The 18,187-nt window shown below is 45.5% G+C and overlaps 1 protein-coding gene across 13 annotated transcripts in view; it reads right to left on the bottom strand.

Annotated features, from left to right (window-relative positions):
* The window catches only part of TRAK1 (trafficking kinesin protein 1), a 100,844-nt gene that overhangs the window by 35,112 nt on the left and 47,545 nt on the right, over nt 1–18,187 (bottom strand). For all 13 annotated transcript variants that reach the window (XM_025272072.3, XM_025272076.2, XM_025272065.3 and 10 more), the window contains one exon: nt 4,841–4,917. In XM_025272072.3, the coding sequence (XP_025127857.1) occupies nt 4,841–4,891 (51 nt within the window). In that variant the 5' untranslated portion in view covers nt 4,892–4,917. The remainder of the gene's footprint in view (nt 1–4,840; nt 4,918–18,187) is intronic.

Genomic DNA, 18,187 nt, shown 5'->3' with positions numbered 1-18,187 from the left:
TTTTTCATACCCACCAAATTATTTCATGCAATGGAATAAGAACACACCTTCCTTCACTCATCATGGGAGTTTCAATGAATTATGAGCAAAGCATAGTGTGGGGGGACTGGATCTAATTGTGATTTAACTCTCTGGAGCTCTTACATGAACGATGGTCTCTGTCCCCTAAGTCTTCCATGGTCCTGAAACCTGTAACTGCTGCCACTACTGTCCCAGAAGACAGCTGGGGGTCATGTCAAGTGAGCCATAAATTCTTCCAACTCCTTCCCCATCTGTGCCTCCGCCTCATGCCCTCCCAGGGAACAAAGGGGACCAGTGAGTTTGCCCAACCAACCGAGACGCCCCTCTCTGTGCATTCATCTGCACTGGCTTCCACGTCAAAGCAGAGTCCTTACCTCAGTGGCCCTTTATCATTTCTCAGACGCAACAGTTGTGCATAGTTGGTACCGGGAGGAAATGACCCACAGGGACTGTGTGAGGGAGCCCACTTCTCCAGAGGCTGTCCCAAATTACCAACCAGTGCAGGTGATTTCTACTGGCTGCTGCTGTTTAGATGCCAAGTCACATCTGACTCTTTTGCGACCCCATGGACTGCAGCATGCCAGGCTCCTCTGTCCCTGAGATTTCCCAGGCAAGAATACTGGGTTCCCATTTCCTTCTCCAGATAATCTTCCTGATCCAGGGATCAAACCCGTGTCTCCAGCTTGGCAGGTGGATTCTTTACTGTTGAGCCACCTGGGAAGCCCTTCAGCTAGCTACATCTCAGTGAAAACTGTAGCCCCACTGTCCAAAAAAGCATGGTCTCCATAACTCTCACTCCAGTCTATTAAATCTCTCTACTAGAACAAGCCCTCAGACTGAATCCCCAGCAGGTGTTTTATGCTCTTCGGCTCACTGCCTACTGTTCTGTGTTGTTGCCATCACGCATACAAGCTGCTAAGACCCTGTGCACAAAGACATTTCATACACAGATTTCAGTGCAAACAAATCACACCAAAATCATAATGGATAAAAACAAGCTCAGCAAGGCACTGCTGAGCACATGAAGGACACTGAAGGCTTCCCACGGCACACAGGAGCCAGCACCCAAGAGGAATGGGGAGCAGGCAGGGGAAGGAAATAAGTGGGGGTGGGCTCAACCACACGGCCCCCAGCCCTCCCAACCTATGCTGATACACCCCAAGCCTCAGACCCAAGGCCTCCTTGCCCTACTAAAGGGATGACTCTCACCTTGACTACACCCCAAATCTAATCTTCATAGTAACATAAATAAAATGCTCTGCTGGGGGAAAAAAGGAAATTACAGCAAAAATATTCAGAGATGAAGTGAAAACCTTAAACAAAAAGGTTGTGAGAAGGTCTCTGGTTTTGCTCAGGCAAAAGGCTGGCTGGGCTTCTCTTTAAGAATTTCAGGAACGAAAAGAGTCTCATTTCTTACAACCAGCCAACACATGATAAATATTTACTTCTAAAACCAGGAAAGCAGGTAGGAAATGACCACTGTCCAAACTACAGTGAGAAAAATGGGACTGTAACACATTGTGACCCTTGGAAACAAGATATTAAAATAACTGGTTCTTTGATTCCGCAGGAGATGGCAGCCAGGTGGGGTTCAATCTGGCTCTCCCTACCCCCTATCTACATCAAAGTTTTCCTGAAAATTTAAAAGACTGTGACTTGTGTCTCAGCCCTTTTTACCAATGAGCACTTGAGCTGCCTGGCATGGCCCTGGAGACGGAGAACAGCGGGCCTCCCACACTGAGCAGTTGACTCATCTCATTCACCCATTTAAGGATGAAAACCATGACTAAGGGGCCCCCAGAATAACCTTCTCCGTAACTGGGGAGGAGGCAGCTTTGCCCAAAGGTAAATTTCAAGCAGCAGCAAGCCAGGGCAAGCCGCGGAATCCTCTTCCCCTTCAATGAGATGCAAACTCTTCGGGCCAGCTGAGGGCTGTGCGTGGCATCCGTGCAGATCCTGCTGGTACCCCATCTGCACGTGGCAGGCATGCAAAACCAAAAGAAACAGAACCAAAGCCAGGAAGAGTACAGCATGGGACAGCTGTCACGTGACTGGGGCAACCAGACTTTAACCAGGAAACCCTGCCTAGTTCCAAAGAAAGGCGGCAACTCAGACATGATTCTTATCAGGAGAAGGAGAGGAATGCCGTATACAATGTATACAGTGCTGCTGCATGCAAAGCACACAGACGCGCCCAGACCATGGCCACGGGGAGCTGCTAAAAATAAAACAAAGAGGGCAGAGCAAAGAGTCACCTGAAGAAACTGCCCCACAGATATTCTTTTCAACAACCCAAACAGTTTTTTAAAAAACATGACAACATACTTTTTATACAGTGACACTCATTTAGGAAATAAGCTGTGAATTGTTGATGACCAGAATCTAAATACCGGGCTCGAGTCCCAGTCTCCTCTGAACACGATCCTCAAACATCCAAGAAGAGATGGGTCTGGCCCTGTGAAAGCCTCACCCAGCCCAGCCAGCTCACACTCACCAGCAGCCAGGAACCGTGGGCCCTGGACACTCACTGAAACAGCATCTCGTTAAAACAAAAAAGTCACCCAGTTCATGTTTTTAAAGTAAAAATGTCTCACTGACAATCAACTAACCATACTCTCCAGAACTAAATAAACAGAGCAATACACAACTACAGCCAAAAGCAACAGGGCCACAGCGGCTAAGGGCCCGAGCTAGAAAACAGCTGTACCACGTGGGCATCTTCTGTTCTCTCAAGAGCAGGTCCCTCCACTGTCGGATGGGGCAGCAATGGCATCTACTTCTGAGAACTAGCGTAGAATTAATGAGATGATGCACGACAACAGCTAATTCTCAAAGTTTACCCTTATGAATCAGCATGACCACAGAGGCAGGCATTTATCGAAGGCCTGTCATTTCCAAGATTAAAATGGAGAAGGAAATCATCCAACAGGGTTCCCGCCTTGGAGAAACTTCTAACCAACCCAGTTGGAAGAGCAAAGCAAACAGAACAGGATGGCTTACAAACTCAGGGCTGGTGGGGGCACGGACTGCCTGTGGCTGGGGGTGTGTGGCAGCTTCAGAGGTCCCCAGTGAGCCCTGCAGTGTGACATTCAGAGGCAGGAAGAGACAGAGGGGCCAAATGATGCAGAAGGTCCCAGGTAGGAGAGCAGGAGGAAGGTACCAGGGAAGAGGAAAGAAGAGGATTCAGGAAAGGGGTTAAGTGGATAGCCTTGAATGTCACACCAAGGAGTTCTGAGTGTCGGGTTTGGGGGTGGGCCAGGTGATTACAGAGGGTTTGGGAGGGTGGCAGTTGCAGAGAAGAAAGGGAGAAAACTCAAAATCTCATGCCAGGGCTCCAGGAGCCGTGACAGTAGTCTTGGGAAAAAAATAATAAAGGCACAGACACAGGACCACCTTCAGAAGACTAACTGGATATGGGGTGAGGAGTGGATTCAGAAACAGGGCACTGTTGGGGAAAATGGACACAGCAGAAAGGGGCCTGTAAAAAGCATTTTCGAAAGTTGGTGATGTTAGCCGAGCTAGCGTACAAGGTGGCTAATGCCAGCTGCCCAGATGGATGCAACTGGAGAACCACCAAGAGGCCAGTGCCCCTAAAATGCCTCATCAAGGGCCCTGTCACACAGCCAGAAAATCTAATCTCACTTATTTGGGGTGAGGAATTTGGGACTTTCCTGACATGTAGATGGTCAAGTGGGTCTCAGCTCCTGCCCTGTGTCAGCTCCAGTGGATCTACCAGGGAGTGGCCTTCAGGAGAATGAAAGGGAAGTGGGTAGCCGGGGAGGTGAGCCCTCAGGAATGGGGCATGCGGGTGGATCAGAAGGGTCCTGTCCTCAGAACACGTAGGAGAAAACTGGGTGTACAGAAGGGAAGAGCACAGGGAAAGAGAGAGACATGAAAAATGGGGTGAAAAGACCCTCCCCAGCCCAAGAACAAAACCTCAGGTCCCACACTTCTGCTTTGTCCTGCCACTGACTGAAAATGAGGATTTCTGTGTCCCTCGTATCTTTCTATTCTATTCTTCAAGAAGGGCTAATGAATAGTCACATGGCTCATATCGTGCTAGATTCTAGAGCACAAACCAGGATCTAAAAGTTAACACCTCTGCATTTGAGGCCTGATTTTGTGGGGAGAGTGGAAGAAGTTTTAAAGATGGGCATTTATTCAGCAAATACTGAGAACTACCATGTTCTGGCCTGTTCTAGGCATGGGGATACACACAGTATACTCATCTGCTTCTAGAGACCATCAGAGCACCTTAATTCTCAAATGTCAACAGGATGCTAAGAAGAAATTGAGAAAACCATAGTCTCTAGAATGCCTGCAGCTTGTCTGACCTAAGCAAGTTTCCTAAATTTTTCTTCCCACGCTTGTTTTGGTTATTTCCATGCTGACATTGCATAGTAACATTCCCTTAACCTGACTAAGTAAAAACATCACACAACAAAACAAAAATGTTACAAAGATATGGATAATGATGTCTTTTTTTCTGAAATTTTTATATACATTTAATATATATCATTAGTATATATTTTAAGAGCTTATAAAGCTTCAACTGGGTATTCTATAGCAAGTATTTAAATGTTACCCTATTCCGTTATTAATACATTCCTTTTAAAATCCAAAATATCTTGTACAAAATTACAGTGACTAAAGCCAACATAGCTACCAGCTCAAAAAATAAAAAGCCACTGAATCATACTTTGAGAGGGCTCAATTTCTGACATTCTTCACCAAGAAAAATAGTAATGTCTGCTTTAATCAATATAAATTATAATCAGTCAATTATAAACGACTCTTTGCCTTTCCCTGAATCACTTACCTCCTCAAGAAGCCGAGTTACAGCATCTATGTCATTATATGTTTTAGTCATCTGGCCAACTCGTTCAGCACATAAAACTGCAAGAAATAAAAATGACCATGTAAGTACTGATGCTACAAGTCTACCAAACAAAGTCTGGCCAGGGTCAGCCTTACTGGGTTTGATTCCAGAGAAAAGCCCCAAGCTGTGTGGGGTGAGGGCACAGGGGTCTACTAATCACTGCAAAGTCTTGACACTGCATATGTGTGTGTGTGTGCATGTGTGCGTGCACATCCGCACGTGCACACTCGGGGGTGTTGCTGAGGGCAAGGCGCTGGAGTGGAAAGGGGTCTGGCTTCATATCCAGTCAGCAAACCGAAGTGGGTCAGCAGCACAGAGAGTGATATATAAACCGCCAGAAAGAGCCCTAGGATCTAGATCCCACTTTCTGCACAGACCCAGTGGGTCTTTTCCAAAGCAGTTCTTGGTATTAATTATTAAACAGTCTTAACTGATAATTTCATAATGGCCCAGCCTCCTCTTCCCCAAATGGCCTAAATTCTAAGTCTCTGCAACTAGTTTCCAAACCATGAAAACCGGGGTGATAGATTTTTTTTTTTAATTCACACACACACAGTCATACACATGGTATTTCATAACATATGCCATTTGCTTAAGAGGTCTTAAGAGGCTGCCTCCAGGCCACTTCAGGACTATGTCTTTGTTTTTCCATTGGAGAAAAAGGGTGTGCACTGAAAGAAGGCTTTCATCTCCAGAAAAATCTCAGGGTTGTTTTATTTTAAATCAATGGCAAGGAAATGATTTGTAGTCCAAACACCGTGAAGGTAGCATGGCTTTCATTCTGAGGAGGAAGAAGTGAAAGCAAATGGATTTAGAGCCAAAGCATAAATTTTTTTGACACCAGCCATTTAGGGGCCAAATAATAACTTGTTAGTAATTCCTCATAACTAAGACTCTAACGAACAATTCTTTTAAGAGTAAAAGACTTAGTTCAGCTTTCGCAACAACATACTTGCAGTCACAGCCCAGGCAAGGCCTTTGGGAATTGAAGTGTATTTCTAACCAAACTCAGTAGCATCACTAATGGCTAATTGCAGCTGGAAAGCAATAGGTCTCTAAATATTTTATAAATGCAAGCAGAGATCATCCTAGTGGGTGAGCTCAGAGAAACTGGATCTGTTGGAATGATTTTCTAGTTTAAGGAAGAGACTTGAAATCTGGTCCCAAATCTGAAACCCTCCCAACAAAGGCCCTCTGAGCCAGGATGGGGGAGGGTTCTTCTGCCAGCCTCTCCACCCAGAGCTTTATGGCAGAAACCCTCCGGCCACTGGCTGGAGGAAAAGCAAGGGAAATGTACAGGGTTGGTGAAAACCAGAATTTAACTTGATGGAGATGGAGTCCAGTTCAAATTGCTCTAAGCAGTTCATCAGCTCGAGGTCACAAGAAACCTTAAGTGCAGAGTTCTAGGGTGCAGACAGGAGTTGGTTTTCATGCTGCACAGCTGTGATGCTCTGCAACGGTGCAGACAAGACCCAGAGGGCATCCAGCCAGCTCCCTCTAGCAGAGTATGGTGAGCCGGGGCATCAACGGGCAAAAGGCCGCTATGCTGAAACCTATGCTGTGCTGATTCCAGGGCCAGCTAACGCCCACCCTAGCTCTCTTCAAAGGACCGGGTCCTTGGCTTTCCTGGAAAGAAAGACAACCAGGCTACATTTTAAACTCATCTTGGCTCTATGTTACCCTAATGTAAGAGAATAAAACTCAGAGCAGCTTTTTGCTCTGGGATTGAATTAACTGAAAATTATATTTACATTTTAAAGCTTTTTTTTGAATTGAGATCACTGTAGTTAATTATGTGTAGATAATCATATGCAGGTGTAAGAAACAACAGAGATTCCATATACCCTTTACCAAAGTTTTACCCAATAGTAACATTTTCTAAAATAGTATCACAACCACGGTACTGACATTGCTACAATCTAGGAATCTTACTAAGATTTCTCCATTTTACTTGAACTTTGTGTGTGTGTGTGTGTGCATGCACGCGCATGAGCATGTGCAACTGCACATGTGAATATTAAGCTTTATATGATTTTATCGCTGGTGTAGGCTCATGTATCCACCACCACAAGGACCTGTTGTATTACTGCCCTTTTATAAAGCTATTCTTTTAAAGATTTAACATGCTTTAACAACTGAACCCAATAAAACCTACACCTGGACCAGGGTTTCTTCCAGCATGAACCAGTCAGGCATATGTCATCACCACGTACATGGTGACAGGAGGCGAGGGGTACAGAACGATGCAGAGCCTTCCAGGAGGCTCTGAGGTCCCTGACAGCCCAGCCACAGAAGTCAGAGGCAGAAATGAAAAGCTACTATGGAAGCATGTGCTGTGTTATTCCACTTACATTTTCAAAAATACATATAATCCCAATGGTGAGGGGGTAAGGGGGTAGATTTATAATAAACAGAAAAAAATAGAATAGCCATTCAGTTCAGTTCAGTCGCTCAGTCGTGTCCGACTCTTTGCAACTCCAGGAACCTCAGCACGCCAGGCCTCCCTGTCCATCACCAACTCCTGGAGTTTACCCAAACCCATGTCCATCGAGTCAGTGATGCCATCCAACCATCTCATCCTCTGTCGTCCCCTTCTCCTCCTGCCCTCAATCTTTCCCAGCGTCAGGGTCTTTTCCAATGAGTCAGCTCTTCGCATCAGGGGACCAAAGTATTAGAGTTTCAGCTTCAGCATCAGTCCTTCCAATGAACACCCAGGACCGATCTCCTTTAGAATGGACTGGTTGGATCACTTTGCAGTCCAAGGGACTCTCAAGAATCTTCTCCAACACCACAGTTCAAAAGCATCAATTCTTCAGCACTCAGCTTTCTTTATAGTCCAACTCTCACATCCATACGTGACTACTGGAAAAACCATAGCCTTGACTAGACAGATCTTTGTTGACAAAGTAATGTCTTTGCTTTTTAATATGTTGTCTAGGTTGGTCATAACTTTCCTTCCAAGGAGTAAGCATCTTTTTATTTCATGGCTGCAATCACCATCTGCAGTGATTTTGGAGCCCCCCAAAATAAAGTCTGACACTGTTTCCACTGTTTCCCCATCTATTTGCCATGAAGTGATGGGACCAGATGCCATGATCTTTGTTTTCTGAATGTTGAGCTTTAAGCCAACTTTTTCACTCTCCTCTTTCACTTTCATCAAGAGGCTCTTTATTTCTTCTTCCCTTTCTGCCATTTGGAGAGAACTGCAAATTTTAATTTTCTTTTTTGTACTTTATTTTTTTGTAATGACCATGCCCTGATGGGAAAAACATTACTTAAAATATTTTCCAGGAAATATTTGACTACAATATACAGTACTCCTTGAGGTAACTTTTAAGAGTAATTCATAATGGTACCATCTTACATTTACCAAGCACGCTAACTACAGCCTGGCCTTGTTCCTAGCCCTCTAGGTAGATTATCTCATTTACTCCTCAGAGCAAAAAATACTATAGGGTAGGCACTGAGGCCTAGAGAGGTTAACTAACTCACCCAATGTCACACAGCTAGCAAATGGTGAATTTCAAAGTAAGAGGAGACTCCTAGCAGAGGCAGCAGCTAACACTTAAGGAGTCCCTGCTATGTCCAGGAATTTAATGTGCTTTTCTTGTTTACCCCTCAGAACAATCTTTCAGGGTAGGCACTATTATGATGAGTATTCTAGGATGAGGAAACTGAGGCTCAGAGAAGTTAAGGACCTGACCCAAGGTCACAGCAAACGAAGCTGCACGTGCTGGGGACTGAGCCTAGGCCAGTCTAGCTCCTGTACCAAATAGGGAGCCATAGAGGATTCCAGGGCATGGCTGAGGTCAGCACAAATCAACAATGTTTAAGAAGCATAAAGAAAGCAAAAAGTGCCCATGCTTTAGGTCAGATCTGTGACCCTGGTGCCTCATGAGGCTCAGGTTTTCGTAGGAAAATCTACCAAGGCCACGAGGCCCTGGGCAAACCCTGTAATTATGTCTTGGGCTTCCTCTTCCAAGAAATGAGGACTAACAAATGTGCTTTAAACAGTATAAGCACAGTCTGCACTTTTAAAGCACCAATTTTCCAGATACTCAATCTACAATAAACCATCTCAAGTTTCTCTCTCCATGAGAACAGTATTTCAAACAGAAGTTCCACTTCTGAACAAGGAAGCTCTACCAAATAAATCTACTTCCCCCAAAAGGTATTGAAAACAAATGAAAACTTTATGCTCAGTAGGAGCCAGACATAAAAGACCATATATGGTATGACTCCATTCATATTAAGTATCCAGTATAGGCAACCTATAGAGACAGACAGCAGATCCATGGTTCCCTGGAATGAGGAGTGGTGGTGCTTTAGTCGATGAGTCATGTCTAACTGTTTGTGACCCCATGGACAGTAGCCAGGCTACAGTCTGTAGTCATGGGATTCTCTAGGCAAGAATACTGGAGTGGGTTGCCATTTCCTTCTCCAGGGGATCTTTCCGACTCAGGGATTAAACCAGGGTCTTCTGCATTACAGGCAAATTCTTTGCCAACTGAGCCACCAGGGAAATCCAAGATGAGCAGTAGGGAAAGGGAATTAATTGTAAATAGACATGAAGGACCTTCCGAGGCGGGATGGTGGAGGGCAAGATGTGAACATTCTAAAACTGATGGTGACTGTTGCCAACTCTGGAAATTTACTAAAAAACACTACAAATTGTTCACTTAAACTGGGTGAATTTTACAGTATGTAAATTATACCTCAATATTTTAAGTTATCATCAAATTATATGCAAACAAGCATCCCTGGGCTACATATGTCACAGCCAGTCATTTCAACAGAATATGAGAAATGCATTCTTTCTTGATCTCATGATGGAGCATTTCTCCAGCCACAAGAATGTTCTCAGACGGCAAAAGTGTTTAGGAGTAGCAAATCAGTGATTAGAAAATCAGCACTGATAAATGGCACATAAATGAACTAATCCACATGGACTAGACTATTTTCAATTAGATAATTGTTCATAGCATTTGCTTAGATGGCAGAACTTCATGATACATCCATAACGCCAGCTCTTTCCAATTTTCACTTTTATACTTTCCTCAAGTTACAGCCACTTCTTGGAGATTCAGCCATGCCCTTCCCTTGGCTGTTGCCCTTTATTATCTATTTTCAAAATAATTTAGACTTGGCCCAAAAGCCCAAGTGTATTAACTACTAAGACCCATAAGACACACATGCTGCTACTGCTAAGTCCTTTCAGTCGTGTCCGACTCTGTGCGATCCCAAAGACAGCAGCCTACCAGGCTCCCCCATCCCTGGGATTCTCCAAGCAAGAACACTGGAGTGGGTTGCCATTTCCTTCTCCACATGTGATTTGGCTTTAAAAAAAAAAACGCAAAACCAAACTATTTTCATGCAGCCCTTGATGTGTGTACAGGAATAGAGTGAGGTCCACAGTACTACAGTACTTGGTAATAAAAAACAATGCTCATTTGTCCGCAGTTAGAACAAAATGAAAAAAGAACAAATTCCTTGTTATTTCTGTTTAAATGGCTCCATGTCCAAAATAACAGAAGCATAATGAACCTAATTCTTACAAACGTCCTATGTCCCTTCCCACCTATATAAGTCACATGGTGGCCCGACACATAGTTGACGCTCAAAAAAATGGAAGAGTTAGTTTTACTCCCAGACCAGTGTTTGCAAAGAAAGGCTCATTTCTAACCAACCAGAGGACCCAGAGAGGGATGAAAACATAAAAGCCTGGTGTATATCTCATCACCTCCAGATGAACATGTATCTTAGAAAGAAATCCCCTCCCCACCAGGCTTCCTGCATAAAAAAAGACGACGTCTGGAAACAGGCCAAGTTCAAGGCCAGTGTGATATGATGAGGCACAAAGCTGCTAAGAAAGAAGCTGCATTAACAGAAAGGCATCAACTAATAAGCAGTTGTGGTCCTAAGCCAGAAGCAAACAGGCAGACTGCCGGCCATGAGTCCTCACAGGTGAAAGGTGCTGGCTGATCATGACAGCTTTAGGGACAGTCTCGGAGATGGCGTGGTGGCAAAGGCCAACCCAGAGCCCAGTTCATTGCTAACGGCAGTGTGTTTGGTCATGACCAGCATCTGCATGGTGCTGGGTCTATGCACTGGGAGGTGGGAGCGAGGTGTCACTTGCCAAGAGTAGAGACCTGGCAGGGCAGCTCTGGCTACCTGTGCCTGCTCATCAGCGTCACTATCAGTTGAGATTAGGGTGTGATGATTGTACTGCCTCACTTTCCTTTGCCAGGGTTGTCCGAGAGCAGGGCACCAGAGCAACTTACTGAAGAGACTGGGAAGAAAAAGAAAATCACTATCAAGTATTTACAACAGGCCCACTCCAGTACTCTTGCCTGGGAAATCCCATGGATGGAGGAATCTGGTAGGCTGTGGTCCATGGGGTCGCTGAGGGTTGGACACAACTGAGCGACTTCACTTTCACTTTTCACTTTCATGCATTGGAGAAGGAAATGGCAACCCACTCCAGTGTTCTTGCCTGCAGAATCCCAGGGACGGGGGAGCCTGGTGGGCTGCTGTCTATGGGGTCGCACAGAGTCGGGACACGACTGAAGCGATGCAGCAGCAGCAGCAGCAGCAACCAGGTGGAGAAGGCAATGGCACCTCACTCCAGGACTCTTGCCTGGAAAATTCCATGGACAGAGGAGCCTGGTGGGCTGCAGTCCATGGGATCGCGAAGAGTCAGACACGACTGAGGGACTTCACTTTCACTTTTCACTTTCATGCACTTGAGAAGGAAATGGCCACCCACTCCAGTGTTCTTGCCTGGAGAATCCCAGGGACAGGGGAGCCTGGTGGGCTGCCGTCTATGGGATCGCACAGGGTTGGACACGACTGAAGCAACTTAGCAGCAGCAGCAACAGCTACCAGGAGCAGTTTACAAATACTATTTCACTTAAAACCAGTATAACACGGTGACACAGATATGACCTCCATGAGACACTGTGAGGCAGAGAGAGCGGCCAAGTGACTTGTCCGAAGTCAGACAGGACATAAGTATGGACTTGAACCCGGTATGTTGGAATTACAATCATCCACCCTGCCCTAGACTGAAACACTCAGAGATGACCTATGGCGGCCATTCATCACCAGGGTATTTAAAGAAGGCGTCGTTGGTGATAACCAAATGGCTCACTCATGGACTGCTCACCACGTGCCCAGCAGTCTGCTAAAGTGCTGGATGTCTACCACCTCCTTCAATGTCTACATTTATCCTAGGAGGGAAGTGCTACCATAGCCCATATTTTAGACATGAAATTACACAAGGTCACAAAGCTATGAGAGGGTCTGATTCTATTTGACACCCAAATTGGGGCTCTTGGCAATGGCACCCCACTCCAGTACTCTTGCCTGGAAAATCCCATGAATGGAGGAGCCTGGTGGGCTGCAGTCCATGGGGTCTCTAAGAGTTGGACACGACTGAGCGACTTCACTTTCACTTTTCACTTTCATGCATTGGAGAAGGAAATGGCAACCCACTCCAGTATTCTTGCCTGGAGAATCCCAGGGACGGGAGAGCCTGGTGGGCTGCCGTCTATGGGATCGCGGAGTCGGACACTACTGAAGTGACTTAGCAGCAAGCACAGCTGAGTAAAAAAAATAAATCCTACCCTTAAGGAATTTAAGCCCTAACTGAGAAAGTAAGACAAATTAGCACAATACAGAGGAATCAGCAGGAAGTGCCAGGCAAGAAAAGCTCTTAGGGAGTTCAGATGGCTAGAAAAGCTCTTAGGGAGTTCAGATGGCTAGGGACTGGGGAACAGGTACCACAAAATGCACAGCTTTGCCCATTGCCAGCCCTGGGGTGCTGCTGGTACCTCCACCCTAGAAAGAGCCCTGAGCAAGGGACATGCATGGTGCATCCATGGATACTATCAAACAAACCCAGGCTGAAACCAAGGTGACGAAACCAATGGGCAGAGAGACCTTTGTAACAGAGGTGAGGTCAGTGCTGATAAGCTAGGCCAGCTCCTTTCTCTAATATGACCCTACAGGACAGAGTCCTATAAGCCACCCTGTATCAGTACAGACCCCAGGGCCAAGGCCAGATGGCGCTTTCTCTCTGGAGTGGACATTCCCACCCCACAAGACATCACAACCACCAGCAGGCCACTGCATCATCCCCCACACGGCCCAGCCCTCCTCCTCTAGCCCCAGAGATCCCTGGGGCTCTGAGAAATGAGGAATCCCTCTCAGACTGGAGGAATGAGCTCCACTGGTGCTGCTCCTGTGCTTCACCTTGGAATTCTTCACTAAAGAATCTGGACACCTGCCCGAGGCACTCCATCAAGCTCTGGGTTCTCACTGTCTAACAGCATCATTTGCATCTCGGCTTTTTGCAGATGATAATTACTGGGTAGTGCTCAGCCCCTGAAAACTGGCCTGTGTCCAAAAGACTGACTACTGACTGGCAGCAGCCACCTCTGATGAGGGGACGTGCACTCTCTCAGTCTCAGGGCTCAGTAAGCCTCAGACCACGCCACATGCTCTTTTCAAACCCTGCCACCCGAAGGCCATCCTGAATATACCTGCCAGGAAATCAGTGACCAATCTGGTAATTGGGTGACAGCCACAGAAGTATACAGGTGAGAAAACATGACAAAGACCCCTCCTCGAGAAAGCGGAAGGAAACTGCCCCACAACAAACCACAAGGATGTGATGAGAAAACTCCACTGTTCACCAGTGTCTCCCTGGAGCTGGTATCACACAGCTCGGGCACAGAGGGGTGTGACCACTCCATCATCACTCAGCAGCACTGTGACCACCCTGCTCCATCTCAGGGATGGGGGGAAAACAAGAAAGCCCACCTCAGAGAATACCACTGAGCAAGAAATCACTTGAGATCAAGTCAGTTTCTGCACCACACAAGCCTCCAGGGACCAGAAGGACACAGAACCTAGACATTTTCTCTCCTGAAGACAAAAAGAGCCATGCTGCCTCTGACAGCTGTGTGATCCAAGCAAGCTGCTTCTCCGGGTGCCTCGTGGGTTAGGAAGATGATGTGAGATAATGCAAGGCAAGGGCCCACGGCTCTACTAGCTGAGAGCCAGGTGTGGTGGAGGGCAGACCCCACAGCAGCGTGAGGGCCCTGTTCCATGCTTACAGTGCTGGGACTCTGGATAACCTACCCGAGTCTCAGTTGCTTTGAATGCAAAATGGAAATAATGCTTATTTCAAAGGCTGCTTTGAGGGTGAAATGGGTGACATCAGGAAGTGCCTATCACTCCCACAAGGTGACCTGGAGGGACCAACATATGTCTCCTGTATCCTTGGCTACCAATATTAGTGTTGCTGTTCAGTCACTAAATTGTGTCCAACTTCTTGTGACCCCACGGATTGCAGCATGCCAAGCTTCCCTGAGCTTCTCTACCTCCTGGAGTTTGCTCAAACTCATGTCCATTGAGACAGTGATGCCATCAACCACCTCATCCTCTGTCACCCCTTCTCCTGCCTTCAATCTTTCTCAGCATCAGGGTCTTCTCCAATGGGTTGGCTCCTTGCATCAGGTGGCCAAAGCACTGGAGCTTCAGCTTCAGCATCGGTCCTTCCAATGAATATTCTGCTGCTGCTGCTGCTAAGTCGCTTCAGTCGTGTCCGACTCTGTGCGACCCCAGAGACGGCAGCCCACCAGGGTCCCCCGTCCCTGGGATTCTCCAGGCAAGAACACTGGAGTGGGTTGCCATTTCCTTCTCCAATGCATGAAAGTGAAAAAATAAAGTGAAGTTGCTCAGTCATGTCCGACTCCTAGCGACCCCATGGACTGCAGCCCACCAGGCCCCTCCGTCCATGGGATTTTCCAGGCAAGAGTACTGGAGTGGGTTGCCATTGCCTTCTCCGAATGAATATTCAGGGTTGATTTTACTTTAGGATTGACTGGTTTGATCTGTTACACCAAACTGATTTTATCTTTCAGTTTTCAATCAAAAGCATCTCTTTAGGAACTCTTAACAGTGTAGGAAACCACCTCAGAATCCAGGGAACACAGTTACATCTACATCAACCATGTATTTTCACTCTTCACAGAGACTTCGCTTGCACTTGTGGTAGTGTGACAGGATCAGAAGAAAACAGAGTCTGGCCCAGTGAACTCCTTGCTTCCAGCAAAAGTGGACACAGCAACCAAGCATTCCAAACAAAATCCCTATCTTCCTGATCTACACCACACACTTCTTTCAGGCTGGGAGCAAGTCTCGTGAATTTTATTTTCCAAAGAAAACTGAGCACATTGACAATGAAGTGTGCCTTCCATATCCATGGGCTCTACATATGCAGATTCAACTAACCCCAGATTGAAAATATTCAGAAACAAAGAAAATTCCAAAAAGTTACAAAAAGCAAAACTTGAATTTGCTACCGCTGGCAACTATTTGCATAGCATTTACGAAGTATTAGTCATTGTATCAATAAGTAATCTAGAGATTTAATATATACAGAAGGATATATGTAGGTTCTATGCAAATATTGTGCCATTTTATATGAGGGACTTGAGTATCCATGGGTTTTGGTATCTACAGTGGTCCTGGAACCAATCCCCTGTGGATACAGAGGATCAACTGTATCTTTCTATTGCAGTTACTGTCTTGAAAATATTATTTTCACCTTCTGGACAGCTAAAAGCTTTTTTTATTAGAGAAAGGAGGGAAATTGGATGGGAACAAATAAGAGCAGGAAGAGAACTGTAACAGACTATCTTAAAAGGGTAAATACAGAGCAGGTCCCCAATCCTCCCCTCCGTCAAATATGATCACAAAGTAGAGACCCTGGCATCTGTGAAACATGGACCAGCACAGGGCAAGATGCACCAGAATCATGCAGAGGGTATGTTAAAACCCAGACTGCTGGGCCCCACCCCAGTATGTCTGATTCAGCAAATCTGGGGCTGGGCCCAAGAATGTGCATTTGTAACATGTTCCTGGGTGATGCTGCCAGATGGGACCCCACCTTGAGAACTGCTAGCACAGTATTTAAGAGCAGTCTATGTAGGGTCCTAGAGCCAGCTTACATAGGTTGAAATCATCTACGAGCTGTGTTACTTCAGATGAGTTGCTTACATTTCTTCTTATAAACCTATGAAATGGAAAATCACAACAGTCCTTAAACTCCTATGCTTATTTTAAAGATTAAATGCATGAATCTACTTAAAAGTACTTGGAATAGTGCCTGGAACACAGTAAATACATAATAAACAGAGGCTATCATCATCATCATCATCTGGCTGTCAGTTTTTTTTTTAAAGGTTCAAAATATATATATATATATATATATGAAATATATATAAAATATGTGCAATATATTTTTCCTTCTCTTGACAAGGATATATGCTACTTTTCTAGAACCTATTATAACCTTTCATTTAGAACCATATGGCTCAATAATTGATTTGAAAAATCATCTTACTATGGTTTAAGACAGCAACTCATCTCATATTTTAATGTGCACAGGAATCCCCTGAAGGTATTGTTAAAATGTAGATCCTGACTCAGCAGGTCTGCGGTGCTGCCTGAGAGTCTGCATTTCTAACAAGCTCCCAGGTGACATGGGCACCCAGTCCACATGCTGAGTGGCCTGCCTTTAAGCGACACAAGCTGATATAGTGAGGTCTGGGCCAGCCCTGGTTCTGTTAGAACAGATAGATGCCTTTCTCCTGATCACCTCCAGGAACCCAATAAATGCACAGTCCCCACTGAGCTGTCACGCCTCTCTCCTTTCACCTCCATCATCTCCTTCAGAGAAGGACTGGGTGGGGCTCCAGGCTTCAGCACTGCTCCCACCTAGTAGTAGTAGTGAAAGCATCTCAGTCGTGTCTAACTCTTTGCGACCACACGGTCTTTACAGTCCATGGAATTTTCTTGGCCAGAATACTGGAGTGGGCAGCCGTTCCCTTCTCCAGGGGATCTTACCAACCCAGGGATCGAACCCAGGTCTCCCACACTGCAGGGGGATTCTTTACCAGCTGAGCCACAAGGGAAGCCCCTGCTCCCCACTCCCCTTTGCCAATTAAACACTTTTAACTGTCCTATAATATTTTCAGGGTAGTAACCTCAAAAGACAAACACGTTCAGTATACAGCCAATTATAAACCCTTTAAAAAACAAAAGTTATTTTAAGACATGGAAACAGGCCATCAGAGAGCAGAATTTTGAAAAAAATCTTTTGATTGCTTTTACTCAAAACCCAAAGAACTTCCCACAGTCGCTCTTTAAACATTCTGTTTTGCCCCACTTCCCCACTCCCCTGCAAAATCTCTTTTTCTAGGCTCTGAGTGAAAACCCCAAAAGCCCGACTAAGAAGCTCACACTCAACATTTGGGTGTATCTTTATTTAATACCCTTCCTCTTCTCAAAAAGCAGCACCTCTTTGATATAGCCTGGTGGTAGGTTCCCAGATAACTCCAAAGTCAGCTCTTATATATTTCTATTAGAAATATTTCTCTCTATACATATATTTTAAAAACCCCTATTTCAAATTGGCGATTAATAATTTTTTTAAATAAACAATTTCCTAAAATAAACAAAAACATTTAATAATGACTCAAGTTTTTATTAAACCACCAAAACTCATTCTGTCAAACGAAAACAATGAAAACTCTTAAAACAGAGTGCTGCTGCTGCTGCTAAGTCACTTCAGTCATGTCTGACTCTGTGCGACCCCAGAGATGGCAGCCCACCAGGCTCCCCCGTCCCTGGGATTCTCCAGGCAAGAACACTGGAGTGGGTTGCCATTTCCTTCTCCAATGCATGAAAGTGAAAAGTGAAAGTGAAGTCGCTCAGTTGTGTCCGACTCTTTGCGACCCCATGGACTGCAGCCTACCAGGCTCCTCCATCCATGGGATTTGCCAGGCAAGAGTACTGGAGTGGGGTGCCATTGCCTTCTCCAAAAACACAGTGCTAAGATGCCACAAAGAGGGAGGGCACTACTGATATTTACAACAAGTATGAATTTCAAAGATATTAGTTAAGCAACAGAAGCTAGACAAAATAATAATACACACTGTTGATTCCATTTACATAGTCGAGAACAGGCAAAACAAATCAAAGAGGATACAAGTTAAGACAGTGAGTGGTCTTCCAGGAGGGAGGTGTAAACTAGAAAGAAAAAAGGGGACAAGGGGATGTCCCGGGATGTTGGAAACACAGCTTCTCTCCTGGTGGCTTTACAGTCACCATGTAAGACATGTGTACTTGACCTTATACTCCACTGAGGAAATAAAAGACTGCTGTGAGACCAGTAAAACAGCCCGTTCTATATAGATGCTAACAGGGAAAGGATCA

The sequence above is a fragment of the Bubalus bubalis genome, chromosome 21 (assembly GCF_019923935.1).
Source record: "Bubalus bubalis isolate 160015118507 breed Murrah chromosome 21, NDDB_SH_1, whole genome shotgun sequence".
In the NCBI taxonomy this organism is placed as follows: Eukaryota; Metazoa; Chordata; class Mammalia; order Artiodactyla; family Bovidae; genus Bubalus; species Bubalus bubalis.
The sequence above is the reverse complement of the archived record's forward strand: the minus strand, read 5'-3'. Positions and strand labels throughout refer to the sequence as shown.